Genomic DNA, 21,021 nt, shown 5'->3' with positions numbered 1-21,021 from the left:
TAAATAAAACAGCCCTCGGAGGCGTGGCCACAAATGGAGCCAAAATGGCACCGTCCGGATCCCAGCTTCACACTTTAAGCAGTGATTCTTCAGAGCAGCTAGTTTGCTAACTTAGCAGCCTGAACAACAACAACAAAAAAAAAAACCCCAACAACGCGGAACTACCACAGAGCCGCGGAGGGACAGCTGAATATGGCAGAGCATGAACCGCAGCAAGGAGACCAGGTAGTTGATGACCGTTAGAACCGTTTATTCCGCAACAGCCAAGCCTGAATCTAACCCGAACAAACTCTGTTTTGACAGGACCTTGAGAAGAAAATAGTGGAGATCAGGCAGAGATTCAAGAATGAGTTACTCAAAGGTAACACGGTTATTGTGGATAAGTGGATATTAACTCTCTCACTGGATATTAATTTTCCTTTAGACGATTTTTTTTGGATCTATTACATTGTTACTTTTGTTTTGCATACTTATTCGTATTTGTGCTTATTTGCTCAGCTAAGCTTCAACAAGGACGTGAAGGGCTCCAATTAAAATTTAACAAAGTTGTTAAATTCTAATTGGAGCACAGTTCTGTACACCCCAGACATACAACATTTCTGACCTCCCGTGGGACTTTGATATGGTTTATTATGGACTCCCATCAACAATTAAAGTTTTAAAACAGTTAAAGTCAGTGAGTTTTTGAAAGTGAAACCTGCTGCCTGACCTGCTTGAACGTCATGTGATCGAGTACTTGTGCTGTGTTTGTAGACTCAACAGATAAGTATGACCCCAGGGATGTGGAGAGGATTGAGCAGGACAATGCTCTGGTGGAAGCCTACCTCACATGGAGAATGTATGTTGTTGATGACACCTTGAAGATGATAGATGAAAGTCTACTATGGAGAAAAGAGTTTGGGATAAATGGTAAGAAGCTGGAATAACTGTTTTAATCGTCAAAAGAGTTTTATGTCAAAAGAAACATATTTTTTTGTTTTAATGGGCATTGCAATGCTGTTGAAATGATACACAGGTCAATTACGCAGGTACTTTAAAATTTAAAACTGCAACTTAATTCTAAAAGCTTAAATTTAGTGGTAACTTACATCCTTTGTTTTACTTACAACACACCAAGGCCAGAATAATTAAAAAGTAAAAAGAAATTTACTTGACTTCAAAGTCTTTCTATTTTGCCATTGGATAATTTCATTTTTTGCCTATTTTTACCTCCTAGCTGTACCAATAAACTAAACAGCTGATGTTATAATGCCAAACGTTTTGCTTGGTGCGAAAACCAGAAATCTCAAACTCACTTTTTAGTTTTATATTGAAATGGAGCAAAGTTTGTTTCTGGCACTTCTATAGTGTTTAAAGTTTGAGCAATGTAAAAGTTCTTTGTTCTAAGTAACCCACTTTTGAGCACTATGAAAATTTTTCTCTAAAAGGAAACTGGACCCAAATCTGGAGATGATAAATTTATAAATAAATTCTCAGCTGAATCAGCTTCACTGGCCAAGATTGTGTGCAAAAGCAAGAAATCTGACATTTCACTCAATAACTTACAGCTTACTGGCATAAAGTATAAATATAGAAACTCTAGAGGAAATTAAATAAAGGAGAAAAGGAACAGTAAAGGCAGGTTGTGGTAGACAGCATTCATGCTAGCGCTCAAACGTACTGAAGTTCAACATCCAGCTTTGCTCAAAGTAGAAATGTTGACATTGGCATATGTGTTGCAAGCTCCTAACACAAATCTGTGGTTGCCCTTGTGCTTATCTCAGAAAAACAGAGTCTCTTTGTGTGTTAAACAGCCATATCTCCATGCATAAGTTACCACAGAGAACAATGCGCTCTGTTTCCCCTGAGAAATTTGAAAGACTTGTTGTTTGCTGGCCTTTTAATCCAGCAAATTCTATTTTTCTTCGAGTTGTTTTAGGAAATGTGATTTATTTGAGTCATTAGTGCCTCAGGCCACTGGGATGTGGATGTAGGACTCAGTCGACATGCTGTTAGTTCTTAGCTTCAACTTTTAAAAAGAGCTTATAAATGTGTGGCTTTATGTCTCCAGGATGTTGCGAGGAGTCTGGGGAGCATTTTTTAAATTTAAATTTCCATTCTGGATGTGCCAAATGTATAGGATGTGCCAAATGTAACACCGAATGCCTCTAAATCTGAATTTTTGGGGAACCAACACCATCCGGACTGCCTCTACTGTTTGCTTGTCATGTTGCCTGTATCTCTGTCTGATGATTGCCCCATCCTAAGTAATTTGTTTTTCTTCATTGTAGACGTGAGTGAGAGCACCATTCCCAGGTGGATGTTTGAGAGCGGTGCCATCTTCCTCCATGGCTACGACAGAGAAGGCAACAAACTCTGTACGCACACGTTCTAATACATCCTTACACTGGAATGATATGAATTTTCCCATTGTATTTTTTGAGTAGAAGTCCCATGATATTTATGCTATGGGACATAAATACCTTTGGACAAAAGCTGTTTATTTATGCCATAATTTTATATTATATTTTTTTATTATTTTGAATACAAAAATTATATCTAATTGATTTCATTTTAAATAGAAGAGCAACAATTACTCCTGTTACAGATCAAATATTCCAACATGTTTACACTTAAGACTTACTTATCTCTTAATTTTTTTAGTTATTTTGGCTTAAGCAAAAGGCTGGAATAAATTTAATAGTAGTTTTTACATAAACATTTTATTACTAAGAATTTTGTTTCATGTTATATTAGTGCTCTTCTTAGAGCACTAATATACACTAACACTCAATAAGGTAACACTAACGCCTTAGTGTTGCATTATTGAGAGCGACAGGTGGTGCTCCTTTAGTTTCAATCCCATTCCTGTCAATATTTTACTTTTAGAACACTTTCAAACATCTAACCTTGTCTTTGTTGTAAGTAAAGGAAAATGATAGCATGTTACTTTTAACCAACTCTAACCACCATTGCACAGCAACAGGTAGTTTGTTGTCCAGAGACAATAGATGAAAAATAGCCTTTTGGCTAATTCTGGCTCATTTACAGAAATGTTCATTTCTGTACCAAATCAAATAAATTACTCAAAATTACAAAATTACTTAGCTGTGTGCTACATGCGGTTAAGAAAAAATTTTGGTCTCTGTATCATTTCCTCCTGCATATCATGAAATGGAATTTAAATCAAGGCACGCAGTGGTGGAAACATCTAGAGACTGTAGCTCTTCAAAATCTCGGTTGCCAACACATGCCTAGTGCACTGATGGCTCAGCCATTATGTTGTCATGAAAGAGGTATTTGAGCATTTCTGACTTGTTTTAAGAAATAAAACAGATCCTGTTCTTTGCATACAGTCTGGTTTAAGGTGAAGCTGCACATCAAGGATGCAAAAACAGTCGTGGACAAGAAGAAGTACGTCGCCTTCTGGCTGGAGCAGTATGCAAAGAAGGAGCCCGGGATGCCTCTCACCGTAGTGTTTGATATGACGGAGTCTGGCTTTAGCAATATTGTAAGTCCAGCCTGTTGTGTTTTTATTGTTTTTCAGCTCAGCTGGAGTTTTGTTATGAAAAAGAGCATCTCATATGGTTATATCTCTTGGCATTTGTGAGAGGATGTAGCAAGACGGCAAGCTCTTCAGTGGTTTTTAACACGTTGAAGATTAAAGTAGCCTTTAAATCCTGATGGTCAATTCGAGTTGACTGTCTAATCCTTTCACTTACTTTCTCTCAGTCAGTGACGCCCGGAGAAAGGACTGTTAAATTTGTCATTACCCAACACAAGCAACTATAGAGACATGACATACAATTATTTGTTTAGAAGAACAGATGAGAAAGACATGAGGTGGGGTTTTTTTGAAGCCCACGATGACCTGCGCTAGATCCAGTCAGTGTGATCTAATTAGGGCTTAGGAGTGAGTCCACTGCAAAAGAGTGAGGCTTCTAGCCTATTATGGAGCCTCGCCAAGGCCTTAAGATCCTTCCTGTTGGCCTTTCGGACAGTCAGTTTGATCAACTCAGTTAGCATAGACAGTAGAAGAAGAACCACCATATGAAACTTGTCAAGCTGCAGAAGAAATCTTGAAAATAGTTTTAATATAGTTCAATAAACAGCAGAGACCCAAGATTTCTTTTTTTTTTTTTTTGTCAATGTTGAAAAGTGTTGAAAATTGTTCAAACAGACTTGCAATAAATTTTTATTTAAACCTTAGTGGGTAACTTCAGATCTAGAGGCGATCAAATGAGAACAAACATCCTCCTGTCAAAATCGTTTTCTTCCGCATATTTTTATGTGCTACTTTATACTTTTGAGGTTGTTTCCTTTGTGAATCTCCTAATTTATAATTATTTTTCTTTGTTTTAGGACATGGACTTTGTAAAGTATGTCATCAATTGCTTCAAAGTATACTATCCAAAGTTTTTATGTAAGTAACATAACACTAAAAGATATTCTGATATACCAAAGATATTATCTTCCAATTACAGATTGCTTGTGATCTTTGCAGCTGCTTTTAAGTTAAATATGCAAAAAGAACACAGTAGTTTTATCAAGGAACTTTGTCTTTTTCTTTTCAGCTAAAATGATCATAGTGGAAATGCCTTGGATCATGAACGGTGAGAAAGGGTCTACTTGACTCTTGATGATTGATGATTTTTGCTGCACTGTGACTTCATTAAAAACATGATTTTTAAACGTATATCCTGGTTACAGCTGCATGGAAGATTGTGAAGTCCTGGTTGGGTCCAGAAGCCATTGCAAAGCTGAAGTTTGCAAGCAAAGCTGAGGTTCACACATATATTGGTGCAGAGTACCTGCCGCCTCACCTGGGTGGATCGGTATGCTCCTGTGTTTTTCTTCACTCCATTATATCAAATGACTATTAATTAGCCTTTCAAAAGTATTCTTACTTCTTAAACCTTTTCACATTTTTAAATGTATCACAATAGCAAACCTTAATGTATTTTAGTGGGATGTGGACAGAGAATGAGACAAGGATTTTAAATTTTTTACTAATATCTGTCAAATTTATATCCTGTAGAATCTTTCACTGAAATTACTGCTGCACATCTAGACACTGAAATTCTTTTTGCCAATTTTCCATTGGCAATAAAAGGACAAGTTTCTAACTTGTTCTACAGATATTCAATTGGATTTTGGTTTGACCTTTGACTAGGCCATTTTAGCTCAATAATGTGCTTTCTAAACACTCTGTTGCATCTTTGACTGTATGTTTTGGTTGTTCTGGTTTGCTGCTTTTCTGATTAACAATAATAACCTGCCTGTCCTGCCAGGTTAGCTTGTTTTCTACCTGTCGTTGGGTTGGCAGATGTGCATCGTCCTTTTCGCTTTTGGATGATGGATTAAACAGTGTTCAGTGAGCTGTTCAGTGCTTGGAGTATTGTTTTGTAATCCAACTCTGCTTTGAACTTCCTCAACTCTCTCCCTGACATTTCCATGTGAAACGTCTCGCTGGACGTTTCACATGGATTATGAAATCCGTTTGTTTCTCATTTTGTACTTTTTATGCTTGATTTGACAACCGAGTTATTTAGCTCGATTGAATAATTTCTACGTCTGACTTGTCTGCTATGCTCCTTAGTTTCCATATTGCTAATTGTTCTCTGATGTTTTCTAACAAACCTCTGAGGTTTTTCACAGAACAGCTGCTTTTATACTGAGATTAAATGACATATAATTAAAATACAACTGCATGGCATATTTTTGTCCATGGACACTCTTGGAAAACCATGAAGCTCTTTTCCTTAATTTTCCAGTTATGTCCTGCTTCATGTTGCTCTGATGTATGCAATCACACAAAAAGACATGTAGGTTTGTGGTCTTATGTGACAAAATGTACAAAAAATTCAATAACTACGACTAATTATGCGGGGTTCTGCATGTTTTGATATGATGTTGAAATATTTTAGAAATTGCTAAAAACTGATAAAGTGTATATTTTTCTCTTGTAAAAATGACAAAATTATGGGTCATGTAGTTTTTGTGAATCTATTAACCTCATTACATCATAAACCTTCTTCCCTTTGCAATTTCTTTTGTCTGACACGTTTAAAGTTAATAACTTTCTGTTTTAATTAGAAATAATATATCATAATTATAAATTGGAATCCATCAGTTGCACTTTACATGCCAGATTTGCAGTAAGCAAGATGATGTGCCCCGTTTCTTCCAGGACCAGTTCAAGTACACATACCCGCCTCTTCCAGACGATGACTTCCAAACCCCGCTGTGTGAGAACGGGCCGATGGCCAGCGATGATGACGCCGAGAGCAAAGAGGGTGAAATGGAGAGCAGAGACACCCTCGAGTCCAGCTTCAACTCCGAGATCGTGGCAAAGCCTAAAAAGGTAAATTGTTTTGTGAATACATCAAGTAAATCTTTTTATTTTTGCTATGAAAAATAAAAAGATTTATTGATGATAAAAAGAAATTCTTTTAGTTTCTTGCAAAATTATAATTGCATAAGTATATGAGACTCATGTGTTTTCTAGAGTTATGCTTTGGACCTCATTGCAAGTATGAATTTGATTTTGGATGAGTCAGAGTTGTATTGTACACTGCCTGGCCAAAAAAAAAGTCGCCACCTGGATTTAACTAAGCAAATGGGTACAAGCCTCCTATTGGACAGGTACTGCATAGGCGATTATCTTTCAGCTGGCAACAAGTTATTTAACCCCAGCTGATGCAATGAGTAACTCCTCATTTCTTAAACAACCATGGCAAAAGACATATCCTGTGGTCGTGGAAAAGACGTTAGTCTGTTTAAGAAGGGTCAAATCATTGGCATGCATCAAGCAGAGAAAACATCTAAGGAGATTGCAGAAACTTCTAGAATTGGGTTAAGAACTGTCCAACGCATCATTAAAAACTGGAAGGATGGTGGGGAACCATCGTCTTCCAGGAAGAAATGTGGTCGGAAAAAAATCCTGAATGATCGTGATCGGCGATTACTTAAACGTTTGATCAAATCAAATCGAAGAAAAACAACAGCAGAACTCAGGAGTATGTTTAATTGTGAACGCAAAAGCATTTCCACACGCACAATGCGAAGGGAACTCAAGGGGTTGGGATTGAACAGCTGTGTAGCTGTAAGAAAACCTCTAATCGGTAAGGCTAACCAGAAAAAAAGGCTTCAGGTTGCTAGGGAGCATAAAGATTGGACTCTGGAGGAATGGAAGAGGGTCATGTGGTCTGATGAGTCCAGATTTACCCTGTTCCAGAGTGATGGGCGCATCAGGGTAAGAAGAGAGGCAGGTGAAGTGATGCACCCATCATGCCTAGTGCCTACTGTACAAGCCTGTGGGGGCAGTGCTATGATCTGGGGTTGCTGCAGTTGGTCAAGTCTAGGTTCAGCAACATTGTGTGCCCAAAGAATGAGGTCAGGTGACTACCTGAATATACTGAATGACCAGGTTATTCCATCAATGGATTTTGTCTTCCCAAATGGAACGGGCATATTCCAAGATGACAATGCCAGGATTCATAGGGCTCACATTGTGAAAGAGTGGTTCAGGGAGCATGAGACATCTTTTTCACACATGGATTGGCCACCACAGAGTCCAGACCTTAACCCCATTGAGAATCTTTGGGATGTGCTGGAGAAGGCTTTGCGCAGTGGTCAGACTCTCCCATCATCAATACAAGATCTTGGTGAAAGATTAATGCAACACTGGATGGAAATAAATCTTGTGACACTGCAGAAGCTTATTGAAACAATGCCACAGCGAATGTGGGCTGTAATCAAAGCTAACGGCGGTCCAACAAAATATTAGAGAGTGTGACCATTTTTTGGTGGCGACTTTTTTTGGGGCCAGGCAGTGTATTATATGATTGAGAACTAAGTGTGATTATTTGACTCTGACACATTTAGCAGCACCCGGTTTTATTTTTTAGATTGACTAATTTCAGACAGAGGTGACCAGGTTGTGACTTTGCACATTTTAAACTCCCCATGTCGTGTTTTTAGTCAGGACCTCCAGATTTCAGAGTGTAATCAGGCCGGCTATGTGATTATCATTAAGCTGTTTTTCATGGTGTCTATTGAGTTTGTTCTTTAGAGGATTTTTTTTGGCTTGCATTAAATCCAGCTAAGCCTTCACAGGCACGCTGCTGCTCTTCAGTTCCTCATGGTGTCCACAGAGGGTCTGTTACTTAAGCTCTTCCATGCTGTCACAAGATTCCTCCTCCCTGCATCATGAAGCGCCATCACTGAGACGGCTTGCACCCTGGAAATGTTAAAGCTGCTGTCGCCTTCCTCTCAGTATGGTTTTTCAGTGCTGCACCCTGGATGTAGACAGCCTGCAGCTCGTGTCATGTATGGCACAGATTCTCTTCTGACTCCCCATCAGGATTACCCAGATCTCCTGTCATGATATTTTTACTCTTCCTTTCTCGTTTTTGTCCTAAAAGATGCTTTATGAAAGCCATCCGTAAAGTAATAAATGAGATACCGTTAAGGTGGACACATTTACAGGGTCTCTACGCAATTGTAAAACTCTGGAATATGATTCCAATTTTTCCAATTTTGGATTAGTGTGGAACAAGTATTATGGGAGTATAGGAAAAAAAATATTTTGTTTCCAGACTTTTTCTCTTTTTCTCCGTCACTCTCTTAAGATTTGTCTTTGTGCATCAGTCCGTATTTTTCTCTAGTGATCTTTTATCCAACCATCCATTTGTCCGTCCATCACTCTGCTTATTGTTTATCATTCCTCTTTCTATTTATCATTTTATCCATCCATTTTTACTATGCATCTATCTATGTGTATGTCTTTAGGGACATTTTCCATAAACTCATATGGAAGGTATTTATACTTTACAAATTGGCTAAAATTGCAAGGAACTCTGGAAAATCAAGTCTGGAAAAATCTGGAATTGCAACACACAAGTGAGTACTACAATGTTGTACTGTATATACATTGTAGTAATTGAAACAGATTAAACTTATACTTTTTTCATTTTTCTGTAAGTTTTTGACTGCTATATTCAGCTTCATATAGGATTCAAATTACAAAGAGAGAGGCAGGCTTTGTAATATGTCCACAAATATGTGGACAAACAGCAGGTTGACCTGCAGTCTACATGAGACAAACCATGGTAGCCAGAGCTACACCCACAAAGCTTTACTGAACAAACAATGAACCAATTGTTAAAAAGCTGCCACGCTGATTATTCACAAGAGATTAAGACTTTTAAAACAAGTCACATCAATTACTTGTTATCCTAGGTGTAATCTACAGGCTGAGGTTTGAGCCTCAGCCTGTGTTCTTCGTAGGGGAAAAAATCCTATTTGTTCTTAAAAGTTACATTGCTGTCTTTAAATATTTTTTATTTTATTTGAGTCATCAGGGCTGTTTTGTACTTTTGCAGTATTGTTTGATGACTTTTTGGTCCAGAAAGTCCCTGTCTCCCGCGAGACGTTTCACATGGATTATGAAACCCATTTGTTTCTCATTTTGTACTTTTTATGTTTAATTTGACAACCGAGTTATTTGACTGGTAATTTCTACCAGCAGGAGATTGCTCGGAGTTAATCTCTAACATTTCATAAATTGACTGATCCAAACAGGGATCAAAACCACATTTAAAGAAAATGGGATGGAAAACGTTTGAAAAAGAATGCACACAGTATAATTAAATCGTATATGAGATTTATTGATGGCCATTTATTTCCATAATTTATCAGACTACCGAGAGACAGAAACCAATATGCAACTGTTAAGTACATGGATACACAATAGGAGTACAAGTTGGCAAAAGGATATTTTGAGATAATTATTTTATGTAAAAGCACAATAGCCCTCTACGCATCAGTCAACCAGGCCAGGAAGAGGAAGATGTTTTTCTCGCTAGCTTGTCAAAATATAGTTACACAATCACTTTTAGGAAACTCCTCAGAAACAAAATAATCATTCCCGAGTGCATGTCAGAAGGAAGGCTATAAATAAGGCTGTCAGATGATCTAATAAACGTTCCCTGAATATTCAGGGTGAAAAGTCACTGAGCAGCTTGTCTGAAAACTGGAACCATTTACCATAGTAGTCTGAGCTGCTTCTATCACCAAATCACAGCCACCCAGTTATTAACAACCTCCTCTTGGCGGAAAGCGTCCTCATTCATAGCTGTAGTATTATCTAGTAATTCCTATTTAGAGGCATTTAGTCAAAGTTTTCAGTTTTTTTTATTCTGGAGAATCATATGCATTTTGTCCTTGCGCTTAATAGAAATAAAGCAAGCTAATAATAGCTTGTTAATTAATGTATCTACTCATTTAGAACATATGTGCTGTTCATTACTTGCAACTGTAGCTTTAAAACAGCTTTACCTCCAATAGCGGAGAAAGCTCTTCTTTAGTTTCCACAGCAGGATTCTGTGCATTGAGAGTATTTCCAGACAGGCAGGAAAAACGAGAGAAAAGTGTAGAAGCCTCTTTCAGTCAACTGACCAGCAGTTGGCAACGGCGGTGGGGCAGCGCTGCATTACTCTGGTACTTTATAGGGTCATACCTAAACCCATATTTTATAAATGATATAAGTATTTAAAACAAGGATGACCAGTTAAAGGAAAAGGGTGAAATTAAAGATTTCATGCTGACAGACAGGTCAGGGTTTTAGTTGGTCTTTTTTAGCATAAAAGTGTTAATGTAAAGTGTTGGCTTTTTATTGTTGTTGTTTGTATTTGTTGCCGTAAATGTGACTTAACATGTGGTTCTGTGTTGCTACAACAGGCTATTGGCGCTTTGAGCTCGTCTTGGCACATTCCGTACAGCATTTAATTCTTTTCCTTCTAATCCATCTTGCCTAAATAAATAAAAGTCTCTTTCAGTCACTCCTCCACTTTCCCCACATCAACTATCGGTCTGCCCCCTGAGGTCCTCTGAGGTCCAGAAGCACTGAGCTGATAGCTTAATGGCTTCTTTAAGCTAATTTTCTGTCTTTCTTTTTGTTTTGTTTTCCTTTCTGGTTGCGGAAACAAGGGGTGGCTGTGGTAAAGCGCTTTAGGATCACAACCACAGCAGAAGCTCAATGTGTGGAAGATCTCTGCAGACTGGAGAGGCAGGTTGTACTCATGTGACATGAGTACTCCTCCCGCTAAGGTCGACCCAAGTTGCCACCACCACTCCTATACAAGCCCAATCCTTCGCCCATCATGGACCTCACATTTACAATTTGGCCCCAACAAATTTGCGTCTTTGTGATTATCGGATGATGCCTTTTTAATAGGCTGTTTTTTGGTTGTTTTTTTTTTTTTCTTTTTGCACGCCTTTGAAATGCTGATGTAAGCGAGACGTACGTTTAATTAGCTTTTATAAAAGGTCAGCACACTCCCGGATGTCCATAAATATTTCACATTATTTGTCTCATCTAACCTCCCGATTAATAACTACTAAGATAATTACTGTTATATTACAGTAGACCAACTTATTAACCCCTAGCACTTAATCCTTAATCAAACCTGCCATTTGAAGCTGCTTTTTAATGTAAGCCTTGTGTGCCTTACAATCAGATATTATCTCTAGCCAAGTCTGAAACTTGAAAGTTTTTAGCAGTGTTGACAATGTTGCTGTGTGCCTTAATTTGTATTGCACAAAGAAGGATATTTGACCATGTGCATTTCAAATACAAGTCAGTTGTCTTTGCATTTCCTATATTGTGCAATGTATGGAAGTAGCATTTTAAATGTCTTTCTTTTATAGTGATCTTTAATTTATTCATTCTGCTATAGCCTCTTAATTTGTTTCTCATATTAGATTCCCCTCTATTTTTGTTCCCTATTAATCTATAATGGATTTTTGAAATTGTATTATGGGAGTCAGAAATGGGGCCAATGATTGTTCTCATCACTACATTGTACTTTTAATTCCAGTATCTGTAATAAGGTGCAATCTACTTTAAGCATTTACTTTTCCCTCTAATTTGAAGTTGTTATACATTTCAAATCACTTTATATTTGATTCTGACATAATTGTGTTGAGTTTTCTCTTGAAATTCAATAAATAATCAAACTGGAAGCTGACAATCTCTTGACGTCTTCTTTTTTTTTTTGATTAAGTTGCATGAAAGGGAGACACAACCTTGCACATTTTGTAGCTTATGAACTGGGAATACACAGTTCCCCTTTGAGTCAGCAGTGTTTGCTCACGTATTTCCCTCGACTGGCCCATTCCTTTACTCTCATTTACCGTCTCCTGATGTTTTCACCGTCCCATCAACCGTACATTCTTTGTGGCTCAAGCATCCATATATTTAAAGGCTTAGCCAGTCATGTAACACGTCTGTCTGTCCAGTCAGCCTTTGTGTGGTCTGTGGTCTGTGCTCTGACTGGGAAGGATTTGGGTCAAAGTTCAGGAGCCTTTTGCTGCTCCCCCGTGTGAGGTATCTCATGACTCTATCCCAAATGACTTACTTTGGTTCATGAGGATGTTTTTTTTTTTTTTATGTCAAAAGTCATGAGATTGCGGAGTCACACTGGTTCCTTATTTTCATGGATATGCTTGGTTTTATTTTTCCATTCCCTCTGGATGCTGCCAGGAGCAAAGTTCAGGACTCGGACTGAGAGTGCATCCATAAAATAAAAATAAAATTCCTCTATTAGTATTTCATTCTGGTAACAACGACATTTCATCTTTTTTTTTTAACAGAGTAGCTTATTAATTAAAGTTGACTGTGATTTCTTGTACTAACTCATAGTGACCTACATGGAGGTCAAAGGTCAAACATTTCATTTGAGAAGGGGTGCTAGGCGAGGTTTCGATGATTACATTCTACAGTATGTCTTTTGTGTGTTTTCTAATTATGTGGTCTTTTCCATTTCAGGTGAATTTTCTAGAAGAAAGCTTAAGGTCAGAGGATGGTGAAAGAGACACAAACGTGAGAGTGAAAGGAGTCAGGAAGCCACTCACCACCTTCAAAGGTCTTCTGCTAGATGTTAGGTAGGCCCCGCTTTATCTTCTCACTTTCTGTTGTGACGACTGTGTATATTATTTATAAGATAATTTATTAGTCTCCCATAGGATACATGGCATGGGAAACTAAGAGAGCACATAAACTTGCAGATGTCCTCCCCACCTTGAAACGTGAAGGAGGCAGCATCATGGCTTTTTCTCAGGAGGGATATGAGGGAACTGGTCAGGGTTTACTGGGAGATGAGTTCAACTAAATACAGGGTTATTCCTTGGGAGTTGGGAGGACATAGAAAATACATTTGAGTTTGTGGTTGTAGCATGAAAAAACATGGATCCAGTGGTGTGAATATTTTTGTAAGGCCTCTAGAACCAGAACTACTCCTTTTTAATATTTTAAACAAACAATATCTTAATTGTAGATTGATTGGATATAATCTTTTCTTTATGATCAGCGGATATAATCCATATGTAATCACTAGGGGTGCAACAATTGCAGTTTTCTGGCTGACCGCCGATTACCGAACTATAAAAAGCCTGACCTTTCAATTCCAATTTTGGGCAATACCATTTTTTTTTTGTTTGTTTGAAATGTTGCTAACTATAGCAAGAATGTCACTGAGATGGCAACAGTGGGGTGACTATTGTTAGCTGCAAACATGCAGACATGACCTGGTAGGCCAGTCAAACCTCTCTCAAGTAAGAGTGATCAGTTTTCAAGGGTGGTTAATGGTTGAGTGCCGTAGATGTTTATAAATATTTTAAATGGATAAAAACCCAGACCACATGGGACGAACTGCAGCTTTTTTTGTCGTCTTGTTTTACTCTTAAGTTTGGATCTTTAAAGATAGACTAAACGTAGTTCTTGGTGAATATTTATTGTTTTAATGTTAGTCTATTGTAATTTTGATCAACTTCTAAAATCTAAAGTTTACAGTGTATCTTGGATGCTTACTTCATGATTAGTTTACCTGATCTTTACCTAAGAAAAACCTTTTTTTTTTCTTTTTTTAGCTTGTGTCCTTTCCGTCTTTGCCCTTCCTTTTAACAAATAGTCCTTAAGGAGAAAGTGTGAAGTCATGCAGACTGACAAGAAACTGATGGATCAGAGAGCGTAGCTGTCTGTCACTCTGAATCATCATGCTATGGACCCATGTGGGAATATAAATATGCTGCTGCTAGTTTTCCAGCAGGTCAATCCAGCATATTTAATCCATATTTATATACAGTGGATATAAAATATTCTGATTGCTGAAACTGATTGAATAGTTAATTTAAGTACTAGTAAAGGATGTGAACACTTTTGCAACCAGTTACTACACTTATTTTCTTCGCTTCTAATAGATTTGTTAGATTTTTCAGTACCAGTATTTACCAGATAAATGTTATATTAAAGACAAAGAAGCTTTGAAATAATTTACTCTGGTGTTCTTGTCCTTTGAGTCCCTAAGACCTGACATTTCAACAGTCGTGGTTACGCTTTTCATATCCGCTGTACATGTAAATGAAATAGAAAGGCTGTTCCATTTATATTTGCGGCAAAGCCAGTTTTGCTCGTGACTCCATGTGCACAACTATCGACACATCAAACTGCTTTCATCACACCTACAAAAGCAGGAAGTCTCACAAAGGCAATTTTCTCATCTGCGTTTGAGCGTGACAATATCAAAACTGTCATGGAAATTTTCCGCCGTTCCTATCCAAATGAAGGTCGCATATGAAAATGACTGTGCTCATTGTTGATGAATATAACAGTAATTGTAGCAGTAGGTATGAAAGAACTGGAGAGTGAAAAAGAACAAAAAGGGAAGTGCTTTGTTTATAAAAGAAAAGAACAAAATCATCCACACTTCTGCATAGCTTTGGTGAGGTTGATTTTAACTGTGTGAGTCAGTTGGAAGGATGATTGAACTTTGCCCACATTTTAAAAATAAGACCGGGACATATTAATTTATCCAATCTGACCGTGTTGTAGTCATCTTCTGAGAAATGCTTCAGAAGATGACTTCATTATTCTCTGAACATACGGGCTCGCATGCTAAATCTAAACCTGAAACAATACATGCTGAACGCACAATTACTGCACAATCCCTTTGTGAGTTTTAACCTATTTCTGTGTGTTTGTTCTGGCCCCTGCAGAATTTCTCCTTGCAGCTTCATTACAGCACAAATAGGGCAGAACGTATTAGTTTGCTTTTACCTAACAGCACTAATGGTTAGGCACGATAGCACCTATCTGGATCTTATCACCAGCTGTAATCGGGTTGTGTTGTAATGTGCTTCTATGCTGGATTTAAAACTCATTTGTAAGACCTGAAGCCAAGGTGGCCATCTTAGTTACCATATGATTGTTTTATTCTTTACCCTGGTGCTAATTGTTATTTTAGTAGTTTATGTTTTTTGTTCTTTGCTCACAAAATATGAAGAACAAATTCCCAGTAGCCAAATATTATCATTCTAAAACTATTTGAAGGAAATGTTTATAATAAAATGGATTGCTTTATAGATGGAGTAAAATAGTTGCACAAAACAAATATTTACACTTTTTACTTTCTTTTTTTTTTTCTTCTTTTGGTGGCAAAAAGTTTAGTTTTTCACACACCGACTTGACGCTTCAGGTCAGTATTGATGTTTTTCTGCCTTTTTGCCCTGATTGATCCAGTGAGACGTGAGCAGGAATCCAGGATGTTTCCAGTCGATCTTTCATTGATTAAAAATGAGTTGGCGTTGTAAATCAAACACTGAAACCCATTCTACTGAGAAACGCTGGCAAGCAATTAATTACCACTCAACAGGGGAGCCAGGATCCTCTTTTCCTTCACAGCACATAGTCCTTCATAAAAAGCCTTGCAGAAGTAGGCTTACTCTTTGACCTTTTAAAGCATTTTTCACTGTACAACAACAAACCTTAATACGTCTTTTTGTTATTGTCAAGTGGAAGAAAATTATTCCGATTTCAAAATAGCAATCTTTTTTGTTTTAATAAAAACATATTTTAATAAAAGCACTCTACCATTTCACAATTATGGGCAACTTGTGTTGCACCAACATGTAATATAGCAAAGACTTAAAAAAGAACATTTTCATAGGAATTTGAATATTTTTGCAGCACTTCTTTTGTTTCAATTATTTACCGAATCCAACATTCATTGACATTCAGATCAGTTTGTTCAATTACTACAACTATTTTTTTTTTTATTTTTACCTCGCACTATATAATGTCATTTTCAAGAATAATGTGAGCCGAATTCTGTTTCCACTGTGTGGCGGCTTTGAAGTGAGGATTTCTGACTCCTCTGAGCTGTGAATTATAGAGATAAACCGATTAAACCGAGCCTTAAATGCAGTTATACTTCGGAGCTCTGTTAGCTTTTAATTCAAGGCTGGGGGCTTCAGAAGAGAGTAGTGGTCTTTGATCTTGTGTTTGCCAGAGGTTCCTAGGCTCGCTCTGAGCGCGTTTCTACAGCTGTTTGAAGGGAGAAAAGAATACACAAGGCCATTAAGAAGAGGGGGAAAAAATGCTTTATTCTTGGCAGTTTTAGGCCATGGAACATAACTAGGCTGCATTTAAATAAAATATTAAATATTATACTGGTTTTCTTGTTTGCAAAGCTTAGGTTGCCAGTGTTCACTGTGCACTGAAGCCAAGTCGGTCTAATCACATGCCCTGCAAATTGGACTGCTGTAAACTTGATTGGAGGACAAATTAGGTTCTCCTCATCACAAGGAAAGCAAAAAGAACGTCAAGCCTAAATTATAAGCCACTGGGTTTTTGGGGGTTTTTTCTCCTCTTGGCCATAAAATTTGTTGCTCTATTCTGTTGGCAGTTCATCTCATACCAAATTTTGATTTTCTGCTCCAATAAACAAAAGTATCCATCTGTTAATCAACTCTCCTTTGGGACAAATTCAGAAATTTAAATGGGAACATTTACTTTTGTGTGTGTGTGTGGTTTTTGTTGTTGTTGTTGTTGTTTTTTTCATGAAAGTTGCATCAACTATGTAGTTTATTTTAATGTTTAGCTTAATTTTGTTGGTAGATTTTTTAAAACCAACATACAATTATTATTTTTTTCCTGTTAATTTCAACTGGACAACAGCTGAACAACTCATAACCTAAGAGCAGCACTAGAGAAAGTTCATGGACTTATACCCAGCAGTCTTGTTTTGAATTATCTTCATATTTTTTTAGTGAAACAAAAACAGCTTTAAGGCGAATTAATTATTTTTGTCACTGTAGTATAGTCGTACACTGAAAAATTCAGTATTGTAATTTGAGTGGTGAAAAAACTCTGCAGTGAAAAAGCAAATTTACCATTGAGTTTGTTTCTGGCAAGAAAAAAAGATGAATATGTTGAATGACACTTTGGGTACAGTTAAATATTTTATGTCTTGCTTCAGTTTTTTTCTTAGCAAGAAAAGAATATAAACCATTTTTAAACGAATCACTTGTTTTATTTGGCCAAGTATAATAAATGGGTTGTGCTCAAGTTTTTCTTTTTTGTATGATAGTCTTTGGATGTCTTTGGTCTGATTAGCAAAGGGTGTCATTTTTACAAAACTTTTAGTGCTGAATTAGATTGCTCTAATAAAAGATAAATTGTATGTATGGCTTTTTGAACACTTCAGCCATGGGGCCAATAAGTATGGAGGGTGCTATGAATACCATTTTCATTCAACTGAGTTTAAGATCAAGAATTTTTTTCTTCGCATCTTTATTTCTTGAATATTGAATGACACATCAATAGTCAGGAGCCGTTTATTTTTTTCCTCCCTTCACAGTGAGGCAAAATATAGTTTGTAGCCAATATATAAACAAAGAAATTCCATTTTCATTCTTTATAGCACATTTCCACAGAAACTGTCCCTTAGGGAAGGCATGGTGGTTAACAGGAAAAGCTTCATATCCCCAGATAATTAGTCCTCACAGACGCCAAGGAACGAGAAATGCACCAGAACGGAATGTAATAAGATTTAATAACAAAGCGTGTGGAGTAACAAATGAAAACCGATGCTTTTTATTTTTTTGTATTTTTGCCACATTTTCTAAGATATGAGCCTCTGGTTTTGATTCAAATGTTTTTTGTTTTTTTTGTGTGTGTGTGCTGTAGTTGCTGTAACATAACCCCCTTTTTTTTCATCTCTTTTCTGCTTCAGTCCTTCTGAGGAGCTCAGCTTTGGTTCCGGTGAGAACGAGAAGAAATGCCTTATTATTCTGAGCAATGTCACCAAAAATCAGGTGGCTTTTAAGGTAATTGTGAAATCATTTCACTCTGGCGTTATGAGGGAGCCATCAAATTGTTTGGTAATGAATTAAAACGTTTCATCTAATTAACGAGCCCCGTGCCTCTGCGTGCGCAGGTTCGTACCACGGCGCCCGAGAAGTACCGAGTGAAGCCCAGCAGCAGCCGCTGTGAACCAGGGGCCTCGGTGGACATAGTGGTGTCCTTGCATGGAGGTACAGCACTTAACACTCTGCACGCTATCCGCAGCAGCTGAGCTTTAGAATAATCAAACGCTGCTCTGCGTTACCTTCCCAAAGTGCAGGCAGTCACTTTTTCTTTGCCCCACATGCATATTTCAGGTGAGATAAAAGAATCGCTCCCTCCCAAAACAAAACAGTCAGGTAGCTGACAGAGAGTTGAACCACAGTGCAACCTTCAAACGCCAACACGTCGGTTTGAGGTTTGATGTGCTGAGCATATCTGAGGAGAATCAGCAAACCTGGCTGTTACCTTGGTTTTTATGCTGTTGTCTTGAGATTTTTATTTTTATTTTTTTTCCTTACAAAATCTTTTCAAACAGTAATTTAAGTCAGTTTTATTGCCACTGATTTATATTACTTTCCAGGTAATTCTCACATTTAATATCACAGAACAATTCATTGATATCTTTGGTTTATTAAAAGTTGTGTTACCAGCAAAAATCATGAAATTCCAGACCCACTCTCACCACTTTTTACGAAATCAACCATAACAGTTGACTTAAATGGTTTTATTGATGGGTTTTGTGCAGGATCCCTGGCCTCTCCACAAGACAGATTTTTGATCATGGCTGCAGAAATGGAAAATGCTGGATCACAGGAACTCACTCAGTTCTGGAAGGAAGTCCAAAAAAACAAGATCATGGAGCACCGGTGTGTATCTGTTTCCTTTTATTGCTCCTGTTGATAAAATGTGATGTAGACAGAGTGAAGGACAATTACATAATTGCAAGTTTGCATCAAGAAAAAGAAAAAAAAATCAACATGCAAATGAAAACGGTTAATACTTGTATGCTTTCCATCCATCCATAAATGAGCAGCAAGACCTTATCCATTGTGAATTCCTATAATAAATCAACTTTTTCATAACTTTCTAATTTACTAAGCTGTATTTACATGTCAGAGTAGACTAATTCAGTAGGAATTAATCATACTAAGTCTATATATCAGAGTTAATTTGAATCCAAATTTCTACTTACTGCTCTTATTTCTTGCCTCTGAAAATCCTTGAGAGAAACTTTTATCCAACACATTTTACATGTTTTCATGTCAATCTCTAAGTACCTTTTTGATCAAGTGGAGCTGGTTTTGCACATCTGCTCATTGGACTCTGACCTTCTTGCAGATTGCGTTGTCATGTTCTGGACAGTGTTAAGTCAGCAGCCGCCCCTCATAGGGACAGCCTGGGGGAGCCATCGACCAATGGGCAGCAGGAGTTAAGCACGGCGGTGAGTTCTGATGCCAGGATTTTCAGAATGTCACCACTTTGCCATCACGCATGCATCACTGGGCATAAGCTAAAGGCATAGGTGCCATTACCGTTGCAGTTTACTAAGGACACATGCAGACTTAGGCTCCAGCTCATTCAGATAAGACTCAAAAGTTATTAATGCTAAGTACAGTCGAATGTTGCATGATGCCTGCTGTTTGTTTCATCCCAGAAGTAAGTCAAATTTGATCAAACGAAATGCCTGCAGCCTATTTTATCATAATCATTTAGAATGTTTATTTTTCTAGCCTTTCCTGACAGAGGCAGTCGATTATTTATGTTAAGGGGAAAATAAAAATTCTGGTTACTATTGAGACAAACTGTATCGACATTTGACACGTACTTTAGCATCATCGGTATTAATATAAGGGTTAATTCACTACATAATATAGATTTTTACCTTAACCTTAACTTTAGTGTTTTAAAAATGCTGCCAAATTTTCTGAATTCAGCATGAGCTCAGTTGGATTAAACTGAGACTTTGCTGTAGACTTCCTGTTATCGGCACACTTCCTGCCTGAAAGAACAGACATGGCTCAGCTGATATGGTGGCAGTAAAACCTCTTGGATGCATGGCAGCACAGGCTCTTTATGACTTCAGCAGAACACTTTAATTTCCTCTGCGTCCTTAAACAAACACCACCTGCATACAAAGCACAAATGCATTACGACTCATACGCAAGCAATATTTTTTGCTGATAAATTTGTGATATGCAGCCCACCCTAACTTCAGCTGTTTCATGGGTTGTTGTTTTTTTTTACCAGCTTATGCGAGTGATGGCCTGCAACTCTCGACTGGAGCAGAAAATGAACTCATGTCTGTGGGTGCAGAAGGTTCTCACTGGGCTGGTGCTGGTCCTGCTAGCGCTGAACCTGCTGTGTCTCTACCTGCTGGGTACGGCTCAGCGACCGAGCTGACCTGCCGCCGGCCCCTCCACCTGCGTATGTCAGCCCTCCAGGAGGCGCTGACGGCTCCAGCCGGGCCACAGTTGACCACTTGATGGGACGCTGGTCCTCTGCTAAACCCGCCCATGTCCCACTGGCTGCCGCCCTGAAGAGTAGCAGAGCTGACTATCGAGACATGTCGGCCCACGTGGAGCTAAGAGATTGTTCTGCTGCCTACTAGGTTAATGTAACGGATTGATAGATTCTGTTGTGGCTGATCATGAAAACATAATTTAAATTAATAACATTTATTAGAATTTGTTGGAAAGATTAGTCATATTAAGGATTATGTAGAGCTTTTTTTTGTAATTTGTGAATCTACAAAAAATTTATTTAAACCAACATATTATAAAATAAACCCTTTTTATTCAACCTTTACTGTTTTTATTTTTGGTCAAGTCTTTGTTATGAATGTCAAGACGGCATTT

At 37.8% G+C, this 21,021-nt stretch overlaps 1 protein-coding gene across 1 annotated transcript; it reads left to right on the top strand.

Moving 5' to 3' along the window:
* Window positions 1–87: 87 nt before the first annotated feature.
* mospd2 (motile sperm domain containing 2) lies at window positions 88–20,965 on the top strand. Its single transcript, XM_014468881.2, has 15 exons — window positions 88–225; window positions 304–361; window positions 754–909; window positions 2,271–2,357; window positions 3,336–3,490; window positions 4,342–4,402; window positions 4,554–4,592; window positions 4,690–4,814; window positions 6,170–6,343; window positions 12,812–12,927; window positions 18,054–18,147; window positions 18,258–18,354; window positions 18,912–19,032; window positions 19,505–19,607; window positions 20,414–20,965. The coding sequence occupies exons 1-15, from the start codon at window positions 193–195 to the stop codon at window positions 20,564–20,566; spliced, it is 1,572 nt and encodes a 523-aa protein (XP_014324367.2). The 5' UTR covers window positions 88–192; the 3' UTR covers window positions 20,567–20,965.
* Window positions 20,966–21,021: the final 56 nt, after the last annotated feature.

Source organism: Xiphophorus maculatus, chromosome 7 (assembly GCF_002775205.1).
Source record: "Xiphophorus maculatus strain JP 163 A chromosome 7, X_maculatus-5.0-male, whole genome shotgun sequence".
In the NCBI taxonomy this organism is placed as follows: Eukaryota; Metazoa; Chordata; class Actinopteri; order Cyprinodontiformes; family Poeciliidae; genus Xiphophorus; species Xiphophorus maculatus.
This window is presented reverse-complemented; position numbering and strand designations above follow the sequence as displayed.

Excerpts from the sequence above, each read along its gene's own strand:
- mospd2 (XM_014468881.2), top strand. The coding sequence starts at position 193 with ATGGCAGAGCATGAACCGCAGCAAGGAGACCAG. Across the intron at positions 910-2,270 it reads AAAAGAGTTTGGGATAAATG|ACGTGAGTGAGAGCACCATT; the intron begins GTAAGAAGCTGG and ends TCTTCATTGTAG. Across the intron at positions 19,608-20,413 it reads AGCAGGAGTTAAGCACGGCG|CTTATGCGAGTGATGGCCTG; the intron begins GTGAGTTCTGAT and ends TTTTTTTACCAG.